Source organism: Mustela nivalis (assembly GCF_964662115.1).
Source record: "Mustela nivalis genome assembly, chromosome: 15".
Classification (NCBI taxonomy): Eukaryota; Metazoa; Chordata; class Mammalia; order Carnivora; family Mustelidae; genus Mustela; species Mustela nivalis.
In genome coordinates, this window is record NC_139034.1 from 75104213 (window position 1) to 75124802 (window position 20590).

General features: G+C 37.2%; 1 protein-coding gene across 1 annotated transcript in view; it reads right to left on the bottom strand.

Moving 5' to 3' along the window:
• UGGT2 (UDP-glucose glycoprotein glucosyltransferase 2) overlaps positions 1–20590 on the bottom strand; it is a 184854-nt gene that overhangs the window by 48547 nt on the left and 115717 nt on the right. The window contains exons 21-24 of the mRNA XM_082700684.1: positions 20044–20250; positions 16112–16243; positions 10127–10251; positions 5897–5992 (exon numbers count right to left, since the gene is read on the bottom strand). Of these exons, the coding sequence (XP_082556810.1) occupies positions 5897–5992; positions 10127–10251; positions 16112–16243; positions 20044–20250 (560 nt within the window). The remainder of the gene's footprint in view (positions 1–5896; positions 5993–10126; positions 10252–16111; positions 16244–20043; positions 20251–20590) is intronic.

The following is a 20590-nucleotide window of genomic DNA, read 5'->3' on the forward strand; positions in this document are numbered from 1 at the left end:
ATCAGTTAAATTTATTTAATTATCTAATAAGTCTTAATCTCAGCTATATACATTCCTTAAAAAAAATATTTTATTTATTTATTTGACAGGCAGAGATCACAAGTAGGCAGAGAGGCAGGCAGAGAGAGAGAAGGAAGCAGGCTCCCGGTTGAGCAGAGAACCCGATGCTTGGCTTGATCCTAGGACCCTGAGATCATGACCTGAGCCAAAGGCAGAGGCTTAACCCACTGAGACACCCACCCAGGTGCCCCCCCCCCTTTTTAAAGTAATCTCTACACCCAACATGGGGCTTGAACTTACAACCCTGAGACCAAGAGTCACATGCTTCACTGAGCCAGCCAGGCACACCTGAGCTATATGCATTCTTATTAATTGCTTTCTTTCTCACTGGATTAAAAAAAATCCTGATTACTTCACAGATGAAAATGCAAATTTTTAATTCCAAGTTTTTATTTTAATTCAAGCTAATTAACATACAATGCAACTACTAGTTTCAAGTACAGACCTGAGTGATTCCACACTTCGATACAACACCCAGTGCTCATCACAGCAAGTGCCCTCCTTAATGTCCATCACCTGTTTAACCCATCCTCCACCCACCTCCACTCTGGAAACTGTCAGTGTGTTCTCTATAATTTGGTCTGTTTCTTGGTTTGCCTCTTCTTTTTCCCTCCATGCTATGTTCATCTGTTTCTTAAATTCCACATAAGAGTGAAATCATATAGTATCTGTCTTTCTCTGAGTGCTTTATTTCACTTAGCATAACACCCTCTACCTCCAACCACATCACATCTTTGCAAATGGCAAGATTTCATTCTTTCTGGTGCCTGAAAAATATTCCTCTGTGTGTGTGTGTGTGTGTGTGTGTGTGTGTGTATGTGTGTGTATGTCAAATCAAATCAAAACTACAATAAGATACCACCTCACACCTGGCAGAATGGCTAAAATTTACAGCATGGGAAACAACAGATATTGGTAAGGATGCAAAGAAGCCCTCTTACACGGTGGGAAGGCAAGCTGGTGTAGCCACTCTGGAAAACGCAAATTTATTTATTTATTTAAAGATTTTATTTATTTATTTGAGAGAGAGAAAGAGAGATCACAAATAGGCATAGGCAGAGAGGCAGGCAGAGGGGGAAAGCAGGCTCTCTGCCCAGCAGAGAGCCCGATACGGGACTTGATCCCAGGACCTTGAGATCATGACCTGAGCTGAAGTCAGAGGCTTTAACCCACTGAGCCACCCAGGCACCCTGGAAAACGCAAATTTAAAAGCCTACTGCTTGTGTTCAATAAATTACAAAACTGGAAAGAATAAGAGAAAGTTAAAGTAAGATTCTATGAATGAGTGATTTTTAAAAACTCTTCAAAGAACAATAGTATTAGAGTGAAAACTAATTTTAAGCCCTTCCCCCCACTTAAGTTCTCATGGGTCATACAATATTAAAAAATAAAGCCCAGATAAGTTTTGTGTTCGCTGCATGTATTTTCTCAGACTTGAGAATAAAATAACTGTTCAGTAGTTTTATTAAACCTAGTATCGAAAAAATCCCAACATATAATAGGAAAGTTCGGGGGGAAAAAAGCTCACATTTATCATACTTAGTTTTACCCCAGTCCCCCTCTCCTGACCTCCTCCCCTCAGTCTTCTTCCTCGTGTCTTTCACTGAACTAAATTCTAAGTTAGAGGATACACTAATCTTTAGTGATGTTGGGAAAATTAGTAAAAGCATAGAAAAGGCCAATGGAAAATAATAAATTCTATATTTACTATAATCAAAGTTAAAAGTATATATTTGACCAAAAGTACAGAATATTCCAACTGAATTACTTTTTAACACTGTAATACAGGAAGCCAGTTTTTCAAGATGTATGAATTAAATATCTTACATATTACAAGGGAAAAAGATTTCTAAATCAAAATGGATACCCGTAAAATTACAGGGACATTAGTCTTCTTTGGTGCAGGAAGACTATAAATATCTAGACTTTTTGCAGTGAGGGGGTTAATTTCTCAGCAATAAAAACTAACGTAAAAGTCACTCCAAATATGGGTCCTCTGAGAAAGAAACAGAAGACATTTTATTTTCTATGTAGTTGACATGATTTGATTTAGTTAAAATAGGAGTGACAGCATCGGACAACAGATCCTGCTACGTGACTACCGCTAGACGTAAGGGTTACAAATCAGATGTTGTAAAATTAAAGGGCCTATTCTCAATGGTTAATGACTTCAGTTATCCTGGTGAAAATTTTACAAATTACTGTCATATTTGCAGCATTATTCAAAACCGGGCATCTTCTATATGCTTTATGAGATGCTCTGGTGGCCAAAGTAGGCATCTGTTTACTCCAATGATTGCCAATGCTGTGAGGTCGCATGTATCAGAACCCCATCGCGCCCATCATCTACCTCTCTGTGCATTGGTGGAGACTCAGGACAATTTTCTGAGCAGACTCCTGAGCCTATCAGGAGGTACTGCATTGACTCAACTGAAAATGGAAGTAGGAGGTCTCTTTCCTCACACAATATCAACAAAAAGATGCTAACTCTACCCACACCACCCTTTTAAGGCAATGGATTTGTATTCAATTTGTCAAGAAACTATTGCTACACTTCATGCCATTACCCAGGAAGAATAACGTCAAATACGCAGATAGTCAATAACTATTAAAAGCTTAAGTCAGAGAAAGACATGAAGGGCAGCTTGAAGTACATGCAGTCTGTCAAGTCTTAGAGAGAAACTAAGGACATTTCGAACCAGCCACAGCAATGGGAAGCTGCCACTCAGCCAATATCCCATCCATTCCATGCAGAGTTGTTTTACCGAATTAAATGATCAGTTTTTGTATAAAGACAGGTCGAACCACCTACTTTAAAGATGTTGTTGAAAACACTTTGTCTCCTGTAGTATTCCCTCTGTGAAGATTTCTCAGAGAAATTTCTGTGTCCTCTCTCTCTTCTAAAAAGTTATATTTCACCTATACAACTCATTTATTCTCTTTTGTGAACTCTGTGAACTGTGTACACTGAAAAACTCACCGTTAAGTTTGGGATGTGTCTTGGCAGGCACAAAGGCCAGCCACCCCTCTGACAGCGCCCTTTCCTTCCTGCCTGCCCTGGGAGCTCCAAGCTCTAGTATCAACAACCTTAGAGCGGCTGCTTCATTAACTCCCAAAACTGTGTAAGGGCAAACCCTCCAGCAATTCCTTTATAAATCTGTTTTCATCTGCACATCCCCACACATGTACGCGGGTGCAAGCAAGCATGCACACTCACACACACTCTCTCACACACATACACACACACCAGCAGCATCTCTGCGGTGCTGAGCCCTGACCCAACAGCCCAGCGTTGCTAATGTGCTTCTCTCCACTTTTCCTACGATTCCAACACAAATCAAACAAAGTCATTCTTCATGAATACCTTCAACTGGGTTATGGCTAAGTTTTGCTGGTCTGTGTCCTACTTTTAAGGTGGGTATTCACCTGTCTCCTCCCAGATTAATGTGAGCTGATTTTGTGGTTTTTCAGGTCCAGTCTTCTCTGATTTTCAAGTTTCGTTATTTGTCTAACAAATACACACATATTACATATAACAGCTGCAAGGCATTAATTATCTATTATATTCAAGGCAGTAGGTCTGAGTCTCATAAAACCCCTGTAGGGTGGGAATCAACACTATATTTTATCGATTAAGAAACTGAAGCAATGAGAGGTCCCGGGGCTATGGTAACGGATTCAAAAACTGGGTGTTTTGGATAAGAAAGCTCATGCTATACCATACAACCCATGCTCATCGAGATAAACATATCAACCTGGGTAAACACAGAAAAAAAGGCTGAAGGCCTAAATTACACTCAAAGCTCAGAAAATGGCAAATGACGGACTCTGCGAGTTTCAGGAGGCAGGCGTTAGATGAGGATGTATACTGTATAAACAGAGGCACGCCAATACATACAGGCCACATGCCCATTTATATTTATAGTAATGCCCCAGAGATAACAGAAGAAATTGGGGGAACTGTAGACCACTGTCACAAAGTCGCATCATACTCTTCCATCTTTGTAAAAGAAGGCAGTAGGCTTAAAAGCAGCAGATGCATTGACAGATGTGACATGTAAAGAAAGTAAGTCGAGACCACCCAACAATAAAACTATAAAAGATCAATGTATCAGACATTTAACATGGGCATAAGTTCCAAACGTATCAAAATTCCCAAGTATAATATAGCATCATGAACAGTCTAGTGACTAATGTTTACAATGACGGTTTTGAGCAATCTGTGTTAAATTATTTCAGCACGTCGTATGCAGGAGTCAAAGAAATTTATAAGAATTCCGGGGCGCCTGGGTGGTTAAGTGGGTTAAGCCTCTGTCTTCAGCTCAGGTCATCACATTCTCAGGGTCCTGGGATTGAGCCCCGCATCGGGTTCACTGCTCAGCGGGGAGCCTGCTGCCCCCCATCCTCTTCCTGCCTCTCTGCCTACTTGTGATCTCTCTCTCTCTGTCAAATTAAAAAATAATAATAATAACAACAAATTATCCTTAAGAAGACTTCCAGCAGATGTGTTTAAAAATAAAAGTACTGAAACTCAGTTATCTGAGAACAGTAACACTTCCTTTCGAACTAGAAGTGCTACTTTCTTTAGAAAGTAATCTTCGCTGAGTTTACTCCTGCGTGTGTGTGAAGACCTCTCTAAAGACAGACGTCCTGCGGCTGAAGCCAGTGTCACCGCTGGAGGTACACACGGACAGCCTGAGACGGCATCTGCCATAAAACCAGCCGGCTTACAAGAAAGTGCCAGCCACTGCGAGTCTGGGCTAAACCATTTGTCTCAATTGAGTTTTATAGGAGCAATGATTAGAAAAAAGATCATATAATAAAGCATGCTTATAGTTTAATTATTTGATGTCTATCTTTTCCCCAATTCTGTGTGGTCCTTAATTAAAAACAACAGAAAAGGTTCTCTTCTGGGGACACAGAAAATTGTATGTATGTAGACAGAGCTTGGTGAATTTCATTTCGACTATCTTAGAGGAACCGTGTAATATAGTGAAATTACGCACTAGTTTATTACCCCGAAACAGTATTTCTCTGAGGGCTGCTTTCGGAAATCTAATTTTCACGAAATAATAAATTTTTAACCAAAAAGTTTTCCATGGATAAATAAGTTGCACAACTGCTAATTAACCAAAACCGAATTTTTCTTTCACCTTTAAGCAGATCCTATTTCCTAACTGTTAATATACTGATGCATACTGGAAATCTTCTCCTACTCCCAAGAATGCAGTGTTCTCTAAAGTTACTTACTTGACCAGAGAATAGTTTTCCTCTCAGAATACATTTGTCAATATCTCAGGGCAGCGTTCCACTGAACACATCTTGGACACTATCTTATACATGTCTACATCTTATTATTTATTTATTCATTGAAGTAATCTCTACACCCAGTGTGGGACTTGAACTCATAATCCTGCGATCAAGAGTCACTTGCTCTTCTGACTGAACCAGTCAGGTGCCCCCGTGTCTACAGTTTATTAATCAGAATTCTTTAGTAACCGAGTCTTCTATACACTGAGAATATAAACATATTATTTATATATAATGATAATCCCAAGATACTACAAAAATCCCAAATGATCTTGAACAAGAAAGATAATTAAACAAATTATACTAGATAGAATTCACTTGAAGCTTCAGATCCTTACACATCATCCTTTATTTGCTAGAATATATAATTAACCAGAATTTATTTTCCTAATCTCATCAAACACATTTCTTCTCTAAGAATTTTTAATTCTACTTTAAATTTTGCTGTACATTAAATACAAATGGAAACCATAACTGAGTATGGGACACAGTGACAGAAAAAAGGCAGACATTATTATGTTCTTACCTGTGATTCTCTCTCAGAAATGTGATATCATGGCGAGAGGCAAGTTTAGGCAAAGAAGAAAGAAGGGCATCAACTTTCATAACAAGGTCACTCATGCTAGAAAAACACGACAATGTGTGAGTTTTTCAAAGAAGAAAGGTCCACATTTCATGTCATAAATGCTCTGAGCAACAGAGATTTAATTTAAAATAAATCCAATAGATAAGCTTTATGTAAGTAACTTTTCTTCCAAACTTGTTAGTGATTTGTCAGTTTAAAGTAAGATGACTGTTGCTTTAAAAACCACCCTGCTTTTCCTTATCATTGATAAAATCTTTAAACACTTCTAAGTGGTGTTCTCAGTAGTGTCTGTAGCATATGGTGAATCATTCAATTCAAGGAAATATTTGCTAAGTGCTGGTTATGTGTCCAAGCAATGGGGCCCACATAGGAAAGAAAAAGCAGGAAGAACCACAAAGGAGGGGTGCATTAAATATAATTAAGAAGTCCAGACTTCTATGGTCACAAATCAGTTTGAAAATTAATTAAAACTGTATAAGACAAATACATAGATTAAATATAACCAAATTTGAAAATCCATGATGGAGGAAATGTATTATATGTTCATTGATACACTGGGACAGGAAATGTTGGCTGAATTTTAAGACAAGTTTTTGGAAAGAAGAGGAAAAAGAAAAGAAAGAATAAGCACTTCCATTTTATAAAGAAATTTAGATTCTGAGTAGGTTGAGAACCTGTGTCTACTCTATCATTTTTTACTGGACTACCAGGTTCTGACATGTAGGACTCTGCTTAATGGCCACTTAATAAACATGTATAATAATAAACATATAATAACATAATAATATACATAAGTTTCTACTTGAGAATAACTGGATATTATCTCTTTACTGTAGAAAAGCCCTTACTTCATGACTTTATTTATAATTTTCTATGTGAACATCATTTCCTAACTGATGAATTACTTCCTAAATGACAGAGTAAGTAAAGGACATCTATTCATCTGGATCAGAATTCTGTACTCAAGAGAAGAATCAGAACTTTGAGTTCTGGCAAGAACCACCTCAAAGCCTAGCTGTGTGCTACAAGACACTGGGGAACCCTGAAGTAAAGAACAGAAAAAGATGTAACAGAAAAACAACCCAAAAGGACACTGATCTGGCTAAAATATAAGATGCCACGGACTTTACAACAAAATAATTATTAGGAAAGGAGTAATTTATATAATGACAAAAGGAACAATTCACTAGACATGTAAGAGTTCTGAATCAAGGTATACATGACTACAGCTCAAAATACTCAAAACAAAAATTGACAAAGTTATAAGAATTAAATGATTGATCCATGATTCTAGCAGTGTTTCCATGAACTTCTTTTAGTAACTGACAGATAAAACAAGGTACTCAGTATTTCGATGGCTGGAAAAAACCTAGCATGCTCAATATAATAGACATGTATAAAATCCTCCTCACAATTAGAGAATATCCCTTTAAAAAAATGAAGCATGGGACAATGAAAAGAATGAACCTTGTCTCACAAAATTCAGAGAAATAAATAATATATAACTGATATTCACAAACCATGGTCTCTAATCACAGTTCAAAACAAACTGGAAATCATTTCTACGCTGTGCCATTTAAAAATCTGAAGCACATCTTATTCATTTATTTATTCAATAAATATTTACTAGATGCCTAACAAGATCTAGGTATAATTCTATATAAAGAAGATAAAAACAATAAAATCGACCATGGATTTGCTTTGATGAAGCCAAGAATTATAAATATTTCAAAACATTAAAAAAAAATAAACAAATGTTAAAAAAACACAGAAATTTGAACATACTAGCACTGAATCATAATGAAATATATTTTAAAATGTATGTGATACAACTAAATAAGTGTAAGAGATGCTTTAAACTGGTAACTTAAGGATATGTAAGGGAGAAAAAGTGATATTAATAAGCTATGAATTCAACTTGAGAAGTTTATAAAACAGAATAGATTAAAAAGAAATAAAAAGAACTGAAACTGATAAAAAAAAATACAATTAGGAGCTTGGAATGTCCTAAGTCCATATATATGAAAAGTAAAAAAGTAAATCAGTAAAGTAAGTCTAATAAAATAGACAAATCTTTGACTAAATTAAGCAAACTAAATCAAGAGAAAAGCCAATGTAAATGAGAAGTTTAAAAACTGGATGCTAGGGAACAAAGCTGTTAAAATTCACAAATGACACGAGAGTCTAATAGTAGACAAAATGTTATAAAAATTGGGAGTTGAGCAAGAAAGATCAATATAGAACGTAATATTGTTCCTGTAATTTAGCATTAAACAATTTGAAAATGCAGTTTAAAATACACCATTTACAATATGAACTAAAAGCATAAAGTGTAAGGGAATAAATAAAAAAATATGTGTAAGACCTCATGGGACATAAGTGAAAGCTTCACTGAAGGACCCACAAGGAACACTAAGTGTGTCTAACCATCTACCTATGTATTCTCATATATATTTTTATATATAAATCATATACCACAATTATATACCATAATCATCAGTTATATACCTATATTATTTTATATATTATATACACGACTGTATATATAAAATGTATTATACATTTATATAGCTATACACAAGCAATATATGACTATATGTAATAGATGGGTAATTTAATATTATAAAATGATGGCAATTCTCCTTAAACTATCTATAAATTCAAAGAAATTCCCATAAAAATTCCAGGAATTTTTTTTTAAAGGAACTTGCTATCTTGGTCCTAATCGTATTTATACAGAAAAACAAGTAGCAAAAAACAGTAAACACAATTTTGAAGAAAAGGCAGAATCTCTGCTATCTAGTATCAAAATTCGTTATAGAGCTGTGTTAACTGGAGTGTGGGACTGGCACAAGACAGTACACTACTGGAACAGAATAAAGAGCCAAGAAGAACTGCAAATATCATTCAGTAAAAAAATGAAACTGTAAAAGTTCTAGTAGAAAATAAAGGAGAATATCTTTATGAATTTAGACTAGCGAAAATTCTTCTACATTGTGTACACACACACACACACACATACACACACGTTCACACGCAGAGCACGGACAAGCTGTGAAGGAAAAAAACCTGATAATATTTTCATATTGAAATAAAAAACATCTATGTATCTGGTAAAAAATCACAATAAAAAATTAAACAGTCATGTCACCAACTGTGATAGAATACATGAGGCACATATAATCGATGGGAATTAGTATAGAGAATCACAGAAAATATTTAGACATCATTAAAAGAAAATAACCCGACAGAGAGCTAAGCAACACATGTGTTTTTTTTTGTTTTTTTTTAACGTGTGGGTTTTTTACAGAAAAGTAAACATGAGTGAAAATAAACGTATGAAAAGACACTCAACTTTACTTAAAGTCAAAGAAATGCAAATTAAAAAAAGACACAATTTCACATCCACAAGATAGAAAAAATTAACAAGTAGGGTAACACCAAGTATTGGTAAGAACTGGGGAACAAGCTCTCGCGTTTCTGGTGGGAACGTTAACTGCTGCAACTACTAACAGTATGTGGAGAAGAAGAGGCCGCACAGACCCTCCGACCCGAATGCAACACTCCTGTGCTCTAGAGAAACTCCCGCCGCGCAAGCAGACACTTACAGTGCGTTCCTTACAGCGTTGCTGACCCAGTAAAAAACTACAGCCAAGTTAACTGTATAAATGAACTATAGTATATGCATCAAATGAAACACTAAGAAAGAAGTGAAAAGCAGAAACTAGCTCTATGTGCGTGAACGGAGTAAAGCTCCAGCCAAAGGTGCAAAAAAGCCACAGTAAATAGCATTTCTCTGTAGAAGTCGGGCATTCAACACATCAACACTGATCATGGACATCCACGGAAGAAGCAAAAGCATAAACGCAAACCTGGGATCAGGCACACACCACTTGGGAAAATGGTCACCTCTCAGGAAGGATGGAGACGGGCTGGGGGCTGAGCAGCAAAGAGGACAGTAAGAGGCAGAGCCAACAAAACCAACTATTGTCAGCTACGGTTGGGTGCTGGGGAGTGTATGGATGCTTTTTGTTTTTTCAGAATTCTCCACATACCTCTTATTACAGCTTATGTACATATCTGAAACACTTTCTAATCTTAAAGAGAATAAATAAGATGCAAAATAGCACCCCCCCAAAATGAATTGCTCTTATGATTTTAAATACTTACTTCTTTGAGCTGATTTCCATATTTTCAACAATGCCTTTAATTTTCTCTACTAAATTAGTAAATGTTATTTTTTCCAAGAAGTAAAAATCTTCTGTATAGAAATTTTCATCTAAAGGTCCTGAGAACTTAAAACGAAAGGAGTTTTATCATTGTATATCTTCTAGAAGATACCAGTTTGGGACAAATATTTTCTCATCAGATAGATATTTAAGCAAAAACTGATTACAGATTAAACAGATGGTGGCTATCACTTCCACAATTTACTAAATCTACTGGGAAACAAAGAAGAGAAAAATGTTTCTTACTCTGGTATTACAAATAACATTTGCATAAACACCAAAATCAAACTGACAAAATAAAAAAGGAGTAAATTATTTCCATTCGCAAGTTTCACTCTGAAACATAATACTTCCAAAAACCAAAGGCTTTCCATCCTAAGGTAAATTTTGAAAGCAAGTGTCTATATTTTATAAATCTTTTATTTTCAATTTGCTTTTCTATTCACCTATAAATTGTGGTCTACACTGTGTTGATATAAATTAGTACATAAGCAAGGCATAGAAGAGCAAAAAACAGCAAATCACATAATTACTTAAATATACCAACCCATCCTCATTGAACTGATGCTGTACAGCAGTTTGGAGCCCAGCAAGGTCATGCAGCTCAGCTTTAAACTAGTAACTCTAGAGGGGCAAGGTGTCCAACTGCCATGTACCTAATTGTGTAGGATGGCTATTCCATCACGACGACCACCAATTCAACTACCATTAGCATTCCCTGAGGGAACTAGTTGGGCGGTCATCAGCGAATCATGAACGCAAGCCCCAGTGTAGAAGGTCAGTCTGACATAGTCTTAGGCACTAGACAACTACACTTAAGGACAAACAACTAGAAGGCATATTGTCTAGAGCATTTTTTCCCCCTTGGTTAAAAGACCAGAATAAAATGGTTGTAGCAGACTTTCTCACTTCCCCTTCATCTGCTTCTGCAATTAATATTTTCTAAAAATTGATAAAGTTCTTGACTTTCTCCTCATTTGCTCATATCACAGATGAGATGAGTTGGGATGTCAGCATTCCAGCTAGACAAATACCATGTTTCACTTTAAACATAAAAAATGGGCTCTTAAAAATGCAAAAAAACTGGCACTATAAAACTAAAAGTACTCATATAAACATTTCATTGCCTTAGGATAACTAAGGCAAGATAACTCTGAAAGCACTTTCGATGTTGTATTTTATGGACTAGGAAAGGCCTAGAAAAGAGCTGGATTTTATCTATATCACCTCTAGTGATTACAGCACTTTGTTAATAACTTAGAAAAAGGGAATCTCTCAAATTAGTTTAAGGGTTAATTAGATCGGCTATCTTCACTGATTAAAATCCACCAGAGAACTGACTCTACTTCACCGATATAAGTTCAGTATGAATTAGCTGGGAGAAACATGATTCTTTTGTGTCTTAATTCTTCTACTTAAAGATGAACGTAATATTTGTGGAATAAGATAACTTAAATAGTATAAAATTCACATAATGTCCAAGTTGGGAAAAAGGAACACTGAATTTGAAAGTTCTGTAAAAATATAATACAACCCATTTGGTGCCTATCCAACCTATCCATCTTTTTCTTCTTCTTTTTGTTTTTTTAAAGATTTTATTTATTTGACACAGAGGGAGAGAGAGAGAGAGAGGGATCACAAGTAGGCAGAGAGTCAGGGAGAGAGAGGGGGGAAAGCAGGCTCCCTGCTGAGCAGAGAGCCTGATGTGGGGCTCCATCCCAGGACCCTGAGACCATGACCTGAGCCAAAGACAAAGGCTTAACCCACTGAGACACCCAGGTGCCCCAACCTATCCATCTTCTTTACAACACTTTGGAAATGTGATTTTTCAGTTATAGAGAGTAACTGTTGTAATAGAAATGCATTACCACCTCTGACAGCTCATTAATATTTTAGAAAACTCAGAGTACTCAACCATATACTGAGCTAAAATTCTCTCTACACTCCTGGAGGTCTCAGCAACTGGCCTTGATTCTCTTCTGACTCTCATCAAGTGTAATGCAAATGGAGACTACAAATGTGTCCACTATTTCTTATGACAGCTTTCAAATATTTAAAGAGAAAACAGGAATTACTATTTATTGAAAATTTACTATCTGTGGCTGCTTTATGTGCTTTAGGTTTAAAAGTATATTTAATCCCTGATGACTCTGTAAAATAGACTATCATCATTTCCTCTGTCCAAATGACATTTCCAAACCAAGTCTCATAGAGGTCACACAATTAATGGTGCAAATGGAATCTGAATCCAGATTTGTTTGGCTAAGAAAAAGGTCTTGCTTGTTTCTCTGCTCTCTGCTACCCCTTGTCTTTCACCAATTTGTAAACATGTAGGTTAATAACAGTAAATTCATTATAATTATAATAACAGTGTAATTTAGCACTTTATTGACTACTAAAAACATAGAAATTTTTAAGTCTTGAGAATATAGTAAAAAAAAAAAGCAAAGATGATTGCTGCCCACCCCTCCCCCTAGTTTTAATCATTACATTAAACAATTTGGCTTTGAGTATGTTCCAATTCTAACAAACATTTGGACAGGTTCAGAATTAAAACTGATTCTAAAGTGTCAGATTTCAATCACTGAACTATCTGGTTCAGAGTTGTAACTATCTGCTACAAATGCTGTGATTATTCTGCTTTTTAAGCATTACTCGGAGACAGAGTAATCAGCTAAGTATTACATGACAGCTCATAAACCACAGTACTGCTTTTCAGATATACTTTTCAATTTGAAACAGACTTCCATAAATAAAAGTATAATTTCCTATGAAGCAACACACAAGTCAATGTAATTTGACTTAACATCTATCTCCAGCTCCAACCTCTCCCCTGCATTCGACTCATACGTTCAACTGCCAACCCAACAAGCGCAGGCGGACGTCCAGAACGGACTGGTGACTCCTCCTCTGTGCAGAAGGAACACCTTCCCCTTCCACTCCTCCTCAACAACCCCACGCTGTCTGCAGACTTCCTCGCCTTGATTACATGGCAAGCCCACTCTGCCGGTTACACAGTTCTCTCACCTCCCACATCAAGTCTGTCAGCAATTCCTGTTCACTCTTTCTCCAAAATATATCCCACAGCCACTCCTCACTACCTCCACCAGAGACATGCTGGTCCAAGCCACCAGCAGCTCTCGCCGGGACTACTGAAATGGCTCCCAGCTGGCTTCCTGACCCCCTACAGTTTATTCTCAACAGAACAGCCACTAGAGATCCAGATGAAACATGAGTTGGATCATGTCAGTCCTCTGTCCAGAACCCTGAGCTTCACGACTCATCACCCAGCCTAAAGCAGGAGTCCTTACACAGTCTATAAAACCTACAGCGTCTGGTATGGCAGCTACTTCGCTCAGCTTCTCTTCTGACTACTCTCTTTGTACCTGCGATTCCCAGAAAACACAGCAATCATCTCACCTGGGAACTTCCCTCTATCTAGAACATTCTTCTTCCAGATATTCCACATGGCTTGCTCCCTCACATCCTCTGGTTCTCTCCAAATGACACCTTATCAATAAAAATCTTACTTGTTCTCTGTTGCTGCCCACCAAAACGTAAGCTTCACAAAAACATGTTTGTTCATTACTATACTCTCAGAACCTAGAAGAATGTTTATTTCACAGCTGGTACAAAATTAGGATCTGAATATATTTTTTTAAGCTTTTATTTGGAGAAAGAGAGAGGGAGAATGAGAATCTCAAGCAGACCCCATGCTGAGTGCAGAGCCTGACGTGGGGCTCAGTCTCATGACCCTGAGATCATGACCTGAGCTGAAATCAAGAGTTGGAGGCTTACCCGACTGAGTCAATGCACAGGTACCCCTAGGATCTGTTTACTTTTGTAAATTTCAAGGACAATGAGGAGAAACCGTTATTCTAGGAAAAATAAACATAACTATCACTAACATTTGTTATCACTAATATTGATAACAACTTATGGATTGCATTAAACAATGACAAAGAAAACACAGGGGAGCTTTTTCATAATGTATTACCAAAAGGCAAGGTATCAGATACATCAGGTATAATTTTTTCCTCCTTATCCCTTAAAATGCCAGAGAGCCAAAGATAGCCACATACTATAAAACCGTTCTAAAAAGCTACACTTCGGGGCATGTGGGTGGCTCAGTAAAGTGGCTGCCTCTGGCCCAGGTCACAATCCCAGGGTACTGGGGTTGAGCCCCACATCGGGCTTCCTGCTCAGTTGGGAGCCTGCTTATCCCTCTGCCTGCCACTCTCCCTTCTTAGGTGCTCTCTCTCTCTCACTGTCAAATACATAAATAAAATCTTTAAAAAAATTAAAAATAAATGAATAAAAAAATAAAAAACTACATTTCTTCATAGAGCAACCGGTAAAAAAAAAAAAAAATTCAATTTCTGTGATTCCACATACCTCACTATCAGATTCAGGAATACTTTGTATTACTGTAACAACACATGACAACTGTCATCACTGATTTGTAAAGCAGCACTGTACAAAGATGAACCTTTAGAAGCAAATGCAATTAGCTTGAACGCTGCTACACTGAAGCAGATATATTGATCTGTGAAGGTTTGCAAATGAGTCCCTCACTATTCTCCAATTCCTACTACTTAAAGATTCAAGTAAGAGTGAATAAGCACGGGACCTGGGTAGCTCCATCATTAAGCATCTGCCTTCGCTCAGGTCATGATCCTGGGATCCTAGGATAGAGCCCACATCAGGCTACCTGGTCTGCTGGAAGCCTGCTTCTCCCTTTCCCACTCCCCTGCTTGTGTTTCCTCTCTTGCTGTGTCTCTATCAAATAAATAAATAAAAATCTTTAAAAATTAAAAAAAAAAAGAATAAACATAATTTCAAGGGAAAATGATATGGTAATACAACATTGGTGAAATGTAGAAAACAGGGGCGCCTGGGTGGCTCAGTCAGTTAAGTGTCTACCTTCAGCTCAGGTCATGATCCCAGGGTCCTGGGACTGAGCTCATCTTCTCGTAGGGCTTCCTGCTCAGCAGGGAGTCTGCTTCTCCCTCTCCCTCTGCCCCTCCCCCTGCTCATGCATGTATTCTCTCTCTCAAGTAACGCAGAAAACAAAGAAAACGTTAAGAGTCTATTATATATAGCTTGGAAGACAATTTAGGTATATATAATTTGGTAGTTTAAGCAAAGATATGTCAAACACATTGCATTAGTTGAAATCTTAATAAATCTAAGCACCAGATTCAATTTTTTAAAACTTAAATCACTCCTGAGAAATAAAACCAGATCCTCATACTCAAAAAATAAGTAGATATCATCATGAATTCTGTAGTTCTATAAAGATTCTGTAATCAGAAAAATGTTTGATATAGTAAGAAAAAAAGTGATATAAAATTTTATACATACATATATATAAAATAGGATTACAACTCTGTATTTTTATAAACCAGACATGGCTATGTAGAGTAGAAAAAAGGCTTAGAAGGTGAAACAATAAACTATTAATAATAAATTTTATTAGGAGGGTAAGAGTAAGAGTGGTTTTCCTTATAGATTTTAATGATTACATTAATAACTTTATGTTTTACCTCCAAAATAACAATCCAACACTTTCTCAGAAGTTAGTCAATTGTAGAGAAAAGTGGTAAGAAAAAAGTGTCACAAGGTACTTTCCACACCCACTGCAACAGTGGTTCTCAGTCATCGTTCTAATACTTGTAACACAGCCAAATAAAAGCTCTTGCCATGAGACAGTGTAACCCACCACCTTCAGCGCGGTCATCAGTGGGGGCTGGGTGAGGAAACCAGTAGCATACCCTGTCATTCATGCGCAGACTTATGCGCTGTGTCTGGCTTAGGAGTCCCGACCTCTGCAAGTGCTGTAGCAGATATGTTGTGAAACAGACACATCTGAAACCCCTCTAGCACAGGTCCATGAGAAAAGTGAGCAACTGCTTTTTCTACTTACTTTCCCATTGCTGACAATACCTAGTTCTCCAGGACGCAACTGAAGTACATCTTGACAGAATAGCTGATGAGTTTGGAAAATATTCACTCCAACAGTGTTATATTTCTTCTCAAAAGCATTCTTATCCATCCCCTAAAGCATAAATTAAGAAGGATGAAATTAGCAAGAGAAAAATATATTAAATCACTTTCTTAAAGCCTGCTTTATATTAATGCAAAGTTTGAAATTATTCTAAATTATGATTTTTAAAAGTACTATTTTCTTTGGCAACATTAGAAAAAGAATATTTCTTTGCCAAGTCAGTTACCATATTTGTAAATCTTGTTATGAGCAGATATATGCCATTCATTCTTAGAAAATTTCAGGTGAATTACTGATTAGTAATGGGCTAGGAGGCATCAAGAGAAAATTTAACATTAAAGAAATGAAACAAATGTTTATTAAATTCTGAACTCAGTACCCCCATTTGGAAAACTTGGTAAAAACAATGGTTTAAAATAGAAATACCCTATCTCACCTCATTCTACCAATCTCAAAAAACTAATTTAGGAATAAGGCATTTTATTTCTGAAATACACAAGTAATCCTTGGTTAGAGTCAAAAAATATATGGACATTCACAGAAAATAAACCATGAACAGGTTCTTCACATCTGCACACTAAGACACATTTCTCCATATCAGTACTTATGAAATTTTAATGTTCCATCACCTGGTGTCTTATTAAAATGTAGTTCCTATTTCAGAAGATCCAGGGTAGGGCCTTAAATTCTGAATTTCTAACAGGTTCATTGTTCCCACGATGGTAGGAATGTTTCACTGCACTCACTGAGCTCTTAACACGTGGCTAGTATGACTGGTGCACAGAACTTAAATTATTTACTGATTTATTCATTTTTAATTTCATTTTTTAAAATGTTTTATTGTGTTCAATTAGCCAGCATCCAGTACACCATTTGTTTTTGATATAGCGCTCAATGATTCATTAGTTGCATATAACACCCAGTGCCCATCACCACATGTGCCAGAATTTAAATTTTAACTTAATTTTCATTTAAGTCTTAAAGAGCCACATTCAGTTTAGTGGATACAGTAGTGGCCAGTGCAGTCTTAGATCCTGCTGTCTTCCAAAATCTCCATCTCAATCATCCCAACTCTGACCACAAGCTCCAGAACTTCCAGCTCATGCAACCTGGTGTCATCAGATCATTGTTCAACCCGTTCAGTCCTCAAGCCCTACCATTTATTTACTGCCCATCATACCTGCCATAATTTTCCTCCTGAGTTGCACCCCGAAGTCCTTTACCACAACAAAAACCTTCCATGCTTAGCTCCCTTGAATGCCTCCCTGAATTCATATTCACCTGGCAAATCCCCAGCTCTGTTTGAACACAACTCTGCTTCCCCTGCAACTAGAACCAAACTGTTAATACAGCTAGAGAAAAACATGCAACTAATACTATTCTCACTTTCAATTTAGGGTCATTAACATCAAGTGGGCCCTAAGAAACCTTCCCATGCTAATGTATTAAATTCACTTGCTTACTCTCAGAATAATAGAGAAATATGTGGCATTTTCTCCTCTTTCCTCCAGCCCCTAATAATACCTACTCTTACTCTTACACTTGGCAATGACCAGAATTTCTTCTGAAAATGAATATAATTAGAAGTACTTCATCCTGCTGCCACCAAATAAATCTACCCTTCTACGACTGTGCCCATACATTCTGCCTTCCTTCTGGTTAAAAGAGACAAACAGTTCCTTTTCTATTTCTTTCTTTCTTTTTTTTTTTTTTTTAATTTCAGAGAGAGAGAGAGAGAGAGAACACGGGGAGGAAGGGCAGAGGGAATGGGTGAGAGAGTCGGAAGCAGACCCCATGCTGAGGGTGGAGCCCGACATGGGGCTTGATCCCAGGACCCTGAGATCATGACCTGAGCTGAAACCAAGAACCAGATGAAACTGAGCCACCCAGGCACTCTGAACATTTCTTAAGACCAACAGTTAACACTTGTCCACTGGATCCTGGTACCTCTCATCTACTCAAGAACTTTGCTCTTAACTCTGGTCCCCTGTCTATTATCCTTTCTCATTGTTTGGATGGACTGTGTCCATATAAAACAGTGACATCTCCCCAGTTTAGAAACCCTTGACCTCAAGTCCTGTTCTAGATACAAAATATTTCTCTGTTCATGATAAAATAAAGTTTTTTTTAAAAGGGCAACTTACATTCATTTCCTGATTTCCCATTCTCTTTTCAATCTGCTTTTATACCTATTACTCCACTGAAACAATTCTCATCAATGACCACCTTAATAAGTAAATGGTCAGTTATGAAGCTTATTTCAGGAACATCTGGCATGGTTGATCATTCCTCCTTGAATTATTTTCTCCAGCTCACTTTCAGGATACCATACTTGCCTGGTTATGTTCCTAACTCGTTGGCTGCTCCATCTGTCTCCTTGACTGGATCATCCTTTTCTTGCACACTTCTATATGTTGGAATGTTCCAGGGCTCTGTTTTCAGCCTCTCTTCTCTCTTCCAACTTACTCTTGAGGTATCTCATCCAGTTTCTTGGCTTTACATTGTGTATAATGTTGGTAACTCTCAAAAGTGTCTGACTCTAAAAATACCCCAACAACCCTGAATTGATTTCTATACTCATTAACTCAACTGTCAATCCAACATCTCCTTTCAAATGTCCAACAGGAACTTCCAACATGTTCAGACTTAATTTTTGATCCCTTATGTGTCCAACTCTCATCTAGATTTCCCATCTCAAAAAAAGATACCACCATCAATTCAAGCCACTCAAGCTAAAATGGAAGGGTACTACCTTTTATGTCACACACAACTGATCAGCTAATCCTGTTGACTAGAGTTGTAACAAATATATGTGCCAACCACCTCACTATCTCTACCATCACCACCTAGTCCAAGACACCATTATTTCTTGCCTCGATTATCGCAATAGCATTCTAACTGTTCATCCCATTTCCATTCTTGTCTGCCTACTACCAAATCTTCACATGGCATCCAAAGTCATCTTTTTAAAGATTACTCACTTCAAGATTCCTCAGTGGTTTCCCATTATACTCAGGAAAGACTTCAGGCCTTTACCATGTCCTACAGGTGCTTGAAATATCTGGGTTCTGTTTCCGACCTCATCTCCTTGTACTCTCCACATCACTGTCCCTATTTTGCTCATAAGATCTTCTGCCCATACCTCAAACCTGGAAAGCTGACCTCTGTGGCAGTCCTTTAGACTTACTGTGTTCCTTAATCTGGTATATTCTTCCTGCAGATTTTCCATGGCTTGGTTTCTCATTTCAGACCTCTGCTTAAACGTAAACTCTTTAGAGATGCCTTCCCTGACCACTCCAGCTAAAAGAGCATCCCTCAAACTATGTACCCTCTTCTTTCTTTATATTGTTCCAGTACAATTCAGTCTGTCTGTCTCTCCTACTGCCATGTAAGCTTCACATAAGCAGGAACTGAATATACCTGCCTTGTTCAACAAGTGCATCTCCACTGTCTGGCAGACAATCAGAAAATAGTTTTGAAAGGATTAATGAATCTTCCGTTTTGAGGATCATTTTCCATCTTTATAATGTCCCTCATACTGGATCCCTTCAGGGAAATACCTGAGTATTATTTACATGATCCTTTAACTCCCATTTCTTCATTTAAGTCCGTGTCCTAACCACAATGCCATCAACTTCAAGGATCACAAAGTAGTAGTAGAAATATTTGGTTCCCTAAATGCCTTGATGCAAAGTCATATCATTTAATATTTATCTTTTCTCATTTGAAGGAATGTTTATTATGCCCAATTGATTATACTTATTTATTGATGTTTTTCAGTAACATGGTAACACTGGCTTATACTTCCTAACACAACAGATACTTATTATTCCAAACAAATAGGTACTGACCTCAGTAAGGAATGTTTTAATTTTTTTTCCAGAGTAAATAGCTGTAGCAGTTTCTTCCTTTGCCAGTTTCCTGAGAAAGTTTCTCAAAAAGCTGTTTTTCTGTGTAAGAAAAGCTGCCAAAACTCCTCTAGAAATAGCTGTGTTCTCTTCATTTATTTTTGAAGTAGGATTATAAATAACCCCCAACCGACTGTGAAGACTTGTTTTCTGCAAAACACATTTATAGGTGAAAAAGATCAGATTTCGCATGTCTTTGTATAGCTGAACTGTTTTCTTTCCCATTAAATCCTTCAGTGTACCACACAGTATCTTTCTGGGTGAACTATACTGAACGTGCACCTACTGACACAGCCTACAAACAGCCATTGTAGTAACTTGAAGTGCTTCACCTCTTAGTATAAAGTGTTCTAGAATGCAACTTTGTTTACCCTCTTTTTGTGTGTGAAATGACACATATAAAACAATACACAAAACAGAAGTGCAAAACTTGATGAAATTAGCCCATAAAACTATAACCCAGGTGGAGAAACAGAGCCATATCAGCAAC